The sequence below is a fragment of the Gastrolobium bilobum genome, unplaced genomic scaffold (genome assembly GCF_033153095.1).
Source record: "Gastrolobium bilobum isolate Gb01-03AN ecotype WA unplaced genomic scaffold, APGP_CSIRO_Gbil_v1 utg9052, whole genome shotgun sequence".
Lineage (NCBI taxonomy): Eukaryota > Viridiplantae > Streptophyta > Magnoliopsida > Fabales > Fabaceae > Gastrolobium > Gastrolobium bilobum.
This window is the reverse complement of record NW_026897360.1, coordinates 309,751-316,754: the sequence shown is the minus strand read 5'-3', so window position 1 is coordinate 316,754 and position 7,004 is coordinate 309,751. Positions and strand designations below refer to the sequence as shown.

The 7,004-nt window shown below is 32.1% G+C and overlaps 1 protein-coding gene across 1 annotated transcript; it reads right to left on the bottom strand.

The window, feature by feature from the left end:
* Positions 1 to 2,181: 2,181 nt before the first annotated feature.
* Positions 2,182 to 4,801, bottom strand: LOC133306245 (protein TIFY 10A-like). Its single transcript, XM_061506532.1, has 5 exons — positions 4,419 to 4,801; positions 3,682 to 3,847; positions 3,173 to 3,489; positions 3,016 to 3,073; positions 2,182 to 2,580 (listed from the first exon to the last, which is right to left on the bottom strand). The coding sequence occupies exons 1-5, from the start codon at positions 4,582 to 4,584 to the stop codon at positions 2,472 to 2,474; spliced, it is 816 nt and encodes a 271-aa protein (XP_061362516.1). The 5' UTR covers positions 4,585 to 4,801; the 3' UTR covers positions 2,182 to 2,471.
* Positions 4,802 to 7,004: the final 2,203 nt, after the last annotated feature.

Sequence of the window (7,004 nt, the reverse complement as noted above, 5' to 3'; positions counted from 1 at the left end):
AGCTCATGCAATGCTTTGTATCTATACATCTTTACACATTTTTCCTAAGTCCTAAATAATATACCATTTGAGCTTTTAGACTTGAATTGATGCTTGAGACTTGGTGCATGCTTTCACGTTTGCTTTTTGGATATTTCTTTGACTTTGAATCATTCCTCTTTGTTGTCATCAAAACTATGTTGACGTGGAATTATCAAGTGTACGTTGTATCCACATCATCACTTTGATTCATCAATCCTCCTTAACCTTGATTACTGAAAACTTCTGATGATATTCAAAGTATGAAAATATGGGTGTTGTACAAACACACTCCAAACAGAATAAAGAAAAATAACAAACACTTGAGACACAACGTGTAAAGTTCCCCTCACTCACTCGTAACAGAATCCAATTCCTCTCCTAGCATCCATGTTATAAAAATCAGATCGATCCGGCTGGGTCGACCCGAAAACCGGTGAACCGATCATATAACCGGTCCAATTTTTATATTGAACCAGCCATGTTACAGAACTGATCTAACCCGGTGCGACCCAGTCTGTTTTCGTAACACTGGTGACTCGGCCCGATATATATATAAAAAAAACAACTAATTTATTTTCATAAATTAATGTCTTTCTTTTTTTTTAATCTCAAACACAAATGATTTGTTTTCTTTTAAAATATTTGAGTAATTTGTAATTTATTAACTTACATAGATTATGTACTACAACACTAATATTATCTTAATTATGCAATATGCAGAGAATTTTGATTTGATTTATAGTTAGAGATGTCGTTTACTGAACCTGAAACACTAGTATCACAAATATTATATGTTTGATTGATCTTATGTTGAACAATGATGTGTAATTTATTATTTTCATATTAAAATATTTGAAATTGGTATATTGTTTTACAAGTATTTAAGTATATTTATAGTTTTTTTAATATAAATTGTAAATTTACATATATTTACCGGGTCATGCGGTTGAACCAGTGACCCAGTAACTCAATACCTCGATCAAGTCAATAACTGAGCCGAGTTTAATAACATTGGCTAACACACTTGCACTCCCCAATTACATTTCCTAACATTTTCCCTTTTCTTAGTTAATTTGCAGAGGCTTCCACTCACCAAATAGTGCCTCATCCACTTGGGTTTGGTCTTGCATCTTTTGGACCATCTAACTCGTGGGCTGATGCATGCCTCTGGTAAGTCTTCTTCTTGATCCATATCTGCCATTTTAGCTTGGGCTTCTTTATCTGTTTGTTGGGCCTAGTTCACTTGTTTCATATCAGAGGGTTTAGGTAGTGTGTGATCCTCCATGTTTGTGATTTTTTTTCTTTTTTTTAATTATCTTTTAAATTATCATTCTGAAACATAAATTAGTTTTTTTCAACACCAATTCATTCAAAATCAATTCTACCAAAATTTAAAATAAAGAAGGACAGCCGATTTTCAAAGGGAGGGGGGTAAGGTACATTTGATTAAAGCGATACCTCAATTGCACTAATATTGATGATATCTACAAAAAGCTAGCCCAAGAAGGAAAATAATAAGTTTTGGTGAAAAGAAATTTACTAACACGTGATATTATTGAAAGAATTAAGGTATAAAAGCACAGATGAAATTATGAGTAATTAAGAGGAAAGCATATTCATAGGCAGAAGTCGTACTTAAAGGAATGAGATGAAATAAGAAAAACCACAACTACAAAAACAAGTGAAGAATCACGACGAGAGCAAATTTCACGCATCATTATACTACTTTCATTTATTAATTAGATTTAATAAGGAATTTTCAACGCTTTACACTATTATCTATAGATCGAAAACAATTAATAGACTTATATAACAATTTACCGTATTTCTCTATTCCAGTAGGCAGTAGACAAATAATAATTTTATAGATTCAATTCAATATTATATTTGAATTGCATGTAAACAGTTATATTTTAATTTTCTTTTATTTGTTTATACCGAGGTGCCAAAAAACAATATGTTTCCTTGCCGTATTAGTTAAAAGATCGCATGTCAAGTCCATAGGCCCCGATTTAATAGACAATTTTTTCCACAACAAAAAAAAAAAATAGCTAAGCTGAATTAATATTTTTCTCTCTTGTATGGAGGCATCCAGAGTACAAGAATGGAAATGGACAAAAAGAGAGAGAGAGACTGAAGAAAACAATGAATATATCGCATTGAATCATAATAATTAGAACATCATCTACTATAACCAATAGTTAGATCTATGTGATAAGGCCCAACAGAGCCGAAGTTAATATGACAAACAGAGGGCTATCAATAAGCCCATAAAATATCTTAACTAGGAGGATTGAACGAAAGGGTAATAATGCTATCTAGTCAGGGAAAAAAAAAAACCAGAAATTTTGTCAAATTCTTTTGTCAAAAGCTCTGGCAAAAAGAGTTCTGACTAGCTAGCATTTTTTCACAACAAAAATCCTTAAAATTACATAAAACTGTATCTGCGCTCAAACTTGAGGTGATTTAGCACCCAACCCAAGCCATGACATGGATTCAGCTGGCTTATTAGCAGACCCCATGGGATTTGTCAATTGATATGGCGCCTTGGCAGCAATTCTGTAAAGACAGCACAAGAAAATAACAATATTATCAACTGAGGAAATACAATTAAAAAGGTAAGAGCTTTGTAACATTAATTGCAGCTTTACAATAAAAAAAGAAAGAAAAGGAAAATCAATTTCCACAAGTGTTCAAATCAATTTCTCATGACACAAAAACGAAAAACCAGATCTATAAATCCCTCCTACAATATCAGACAAACTCTCTTAGTTATCAAGATTGTTTCAATCAAAGGGTAAACGAAGATTTTTTTTTCAAATAAAGAAAAAGGAAAAAGGATCAACAAAGACTTTAACAACTAGGCACTTTGTGAATCAATTTATTTTATTTTAGGCATACACAGCTTCAGAGATTAAAACATATACACAAACACAACGCAACGAGCAATATTCCATCTATAAAATTTTACTTTATTTAGGTGAGAGTTCCTACCTATCCTTTCTTTTCTCCAGGAACCGATGAAGTGAAGCTTTCCTAGCAATTGGCAGATCTGTACATAAAGGAAATTCATGATCAGAAAAAACATGATCCATTGTACAAAAATATTTCTTTTCAGTCATGTCAAATATTAGTGATCTTAAGAAATTACCACAAACAACAGGTCTGGATGAAGCTTGAGGGTGCTCATGAATCGAATTGGTGCCAGTACTAGGGACAATATTCACACTAGGAATAACTGGAGTACTTGAATCAGCAGAAGTTCTAACCAAATTTGAAGGAAATGAAGGCTGGCTCTGTGTGTAAGTATAAAGAGAATTGTTCTGGCTTTGGGAGATTCCTTTGCCAGCAAAGGATATGAGCTCATTCGCTTTGTCAGAAGGAAAATCATCAAATACAATAACTTGGCCAGCATAAAATATTGTCAATTGTGCAGCTTTAGGTCCCTTGGTCACAGATTTAATTGCACTGTAGATCATGAATAAAAGATCATACATTAGTATAATGGCAATATTTTTTTACAACTAAATAGCCATAAAGATTAGATATGTGAAACTCTTAACAGGATTAAATTATGAACTAGTTTGTAGTCATTATTCATAACAATCTTTCCACCTGTTAATTAAATTCAAAACAAATTAAAGAAGCAAAACAACTAACCTGGAATTGATCAAGGTTGGAATCTCTTCTGCTGGTAGATTGGGACGATAAGCAGCTTGTGAAGAGAACAAATCCATAGCTGTCAGGTTCTTTGGTGTCACGTTGTTTTCCTTGGTAGGAAACAAGTTCATGGTTGTTGCAGACTGACAAGATGTCTCAGGTGACCCTGTAAAACTCAGATTTAGAAAAAAAAACTCTAAAGAGAAACCGCACAAAAGCATCTGAAAGATTAACCCCGTTTCAAAACTGAAGGGGACAAATATTTAAATTCAACAATTTTGTTTTCCATTATATCATTTTCATTATATCTCTATTAAGACTTTTCTCTCTCTCCCTCTCTCCAAATTTGAGGGGCAAAATTGGAACCATGTGTTAGATCTGAGAATTTGAATAGTTATTCAGTACAACAAATCCACAGCATGCAATTGAAGGAGATGAAAAGGATGAAACATGAGAATTGTGATAGATGTTCAAGCCAAGAGATGGAACAAAAAAAATAAAAAACATCAAAAAACTGCTTCTCTTCACTAAAATTTATTTTAGAACGAACAAAGAGGAAAGGATTAAGTAACCATCAAGAATCCAATTTTTCCCTATCTCAAATAAATAAGTATATTAATTCCAAAATTTCCCCTTCCTATAATAAATCATTTTCTAGGGAACCAAACAGAGAACTTAGCAGCATTCAAAACTTTCATAAGGGAAAAAAAAATTAAAGAAAAATTAATGATCCATACCACTTGGTTCGGTGTTGCATGTCATCCCGAGGCTAAGATCTCCGAAGCTACCCTTCTCCTTGATATATTGACTCAATAGACTACAAGTCTGAGAGAAAGTCGACTTCTCCGGCGACTTCGCCGGCTTCTGGCCGGGAAATTCTGAGTACTCCGATGAACTCGACATATTCAATTTACCCACAAAGAAAACACAGATATTCGGTGGAAAAAAGGTGAAGCAAACCCAGGAATCCAATCAAGGAAGAGAGAGAGAGAGAGAGAACGCTTCAACGATTAGGGTTCAGTGTCTGTGAAGGAAGGAAAACTACTGGTATGTGATGAGGATCTTTGTCTCCGAGGCTTTATCTTATATATAAGAAATAATAATAAATTTTTATTGGATAAACAAAAAATAATAATTTTTATTTTTATTTTTGAGGGGTTGAAGTGGGAGGTGGGAAATTGAAGCACGAGGAATGTATGGGTGTTTTTAAAGGGGTGAGGTTCTTTTCTTTTGTTTTCTTGCCGCTGTCTCCAACCATGTTATGCTGTTTCGTTTGTTTTGTCCAAACTCCACGCTCACATTGCTTTATTCATTATTCTTCTTAATTGCTTTATTATTATATTACTATGTTCTTGTTACTTTGAGTAATTCTAATTTCCACCACGTGTTCTTTGTGTCGGTTAATTACACGGAAACCAGACGGAGACGGGACTGGTTGTGGTTTCCCTTTTGCTTTCGTTTAGTTCCATCCAATTACGTAATTGCCTCTGCTTTTCTAAGGCTGCGTTTGTCAGTGCCGTAAATGCGCCTTCGTTTTTTGTGTTTTTTACTCATCACGTTGTGTTCATTAGAGTAAGTAAAATATATTTATCGTATTACATAAGATATAATTTTATTTTGTTTAATATATAAAAAATAATAATTATACGAATTAAAATTATTTCATATAATATAATAAGGGAAAAGTGTGTGTCATTTTAAAGAATGTAAAGTTGTGTCATTTTAAGAGAGAGAAAGAGATAAATAAAGGAGGAAGGTGAGTTGACAAAAAAAAAAAATGTGTGTGTCCCACCTTTGTGAAAATAAAAGGATGTAAGTTGTGTCATTTAAAAGGATAAACATTTTTTCCATATAATAAATATATTTTCTTTAAATTTAATTGCAAATAGCATAGCAATGATTTTGTGTGAAGAACCTCCATTTCTATAATTATTATTTTTTAATTATTTTTTTGTATAAATACAATTTTTATAAATAGATACAACTTTGCAATTAATTTTTATTGCTTTTAGAGTAAAAACAATGGGGAATATTACTCTCAGTGGATGTTTGGTAGAGGAGAAATTTTTTTTATCTGGAAATCATGATTTCCAAGAGTATGATGGGAAGATAAATTTTATGAAAATGTTATCAAAAAGTTGTTTGGTAGACTAAAATATTCTATGGAATATTGAGTTAATTTTCTTGATGCTATGTTTAGTTGTATTAAATTTTCTCTTGCCATAAAAATCCTAGAATACCACCCCCTGAATGGTATTTTCAAAAAAAATTACACACAAAATAAAATCCCTGAAAAATCATATTTTCGAGAAAATTTTAAGAATCTTGTACCAAACGTGGATAAATACGATTACCACTTTCGATTTCCCATAAATCCTAAAAAACACTTTATACCAAACGCCCCCTTACATGAGAGTAGTTTTCTTGTGTTATATAGAGAATCCAAGTTGGGCCACCATTAAAAAGCAAAAAAAAAATAAAAAAAAATAAGAGGGTGTGATTTTCGAACTGAGAGAACATAAGATAATTATATCACGTAAAATGAGAATAGTATTTTCTAAAAAACAATTCACATTAGTAGTTAGTGAATTCGAAAATTTCTAAATTTATCAAATGAGAAGGGTTGGAGTATTCAAGTGTGATGAGTCCCTTGTCAGACGGGTTTAAGAGGAGCCCGTGGCGGAAAATCACCAGGAACTAAGCTAGAACAGTCGCACCAAGTGAATCGGACACCACGTCTTAACCCAAAACCTTAAAGCATTGGGTTAATGGATCCATCCACTCATATTCAGTTTACTTAACCCATTATCAATAATTGTGAGACTCATTACATTTGAATATTCAAAAAAAAGATATTTTCAGAAAAATTATATTTCCTTAAAAATGAAAAAAAAAACCAAGAAATTAAATCTGCTTGATTTTCTAATTACTACTGAAGTTCATATCCAGGATGATGCCAAACGTGAAACACATTACCAGCACGCATGGATATAATCATGAATAGGATTTTCTGATTAGGTAAAAGGAGATTTAAACATTAATGAAGTATCCATCTAAAAATTCGTTGACATAAATGCAAATCTCGCATATTTTATTTTTAAAACAACTAAATACTTAATTATAATTTCGGGTATAGTGTAAATATTTTCCATGTGATTTGTAAGAATTGAATTGACTTGTTTGTTTTTTTATCTGATGGATTTCCATTCATGGAATGAAGGGAAAAGGACTTAAAATTTCTTGAAAAGAACAAATTTTCATTTCAAATGAGCATTCACTTATTTGGAAAAAATTTAAAATGATAAGAATAAAACTAGAGATTA

Coding starts and splice junctions, on each gene's coding strand:
- LOC133306245 (XM_061506532.1), bottom strand. CDS start 4,584: ATGTCGAGTTCATCGGAGTACTCAGAATTTCCCGGCCAGAAGCCGGCG. Junction 3,848..4,418: donor ATGCAACACCGAACCAAGTG/GTATGGATCATT, acceptor TGAGTTTTACAG/GGTCACCTGAGACATCTTGT. Junction 3,490..3,681: donor CCAACCTTGATCAATTCCAG/GTTAGTTGTTTT, acceptor CATGATCTACAG/TGCAATTAAATCTGTGACCA.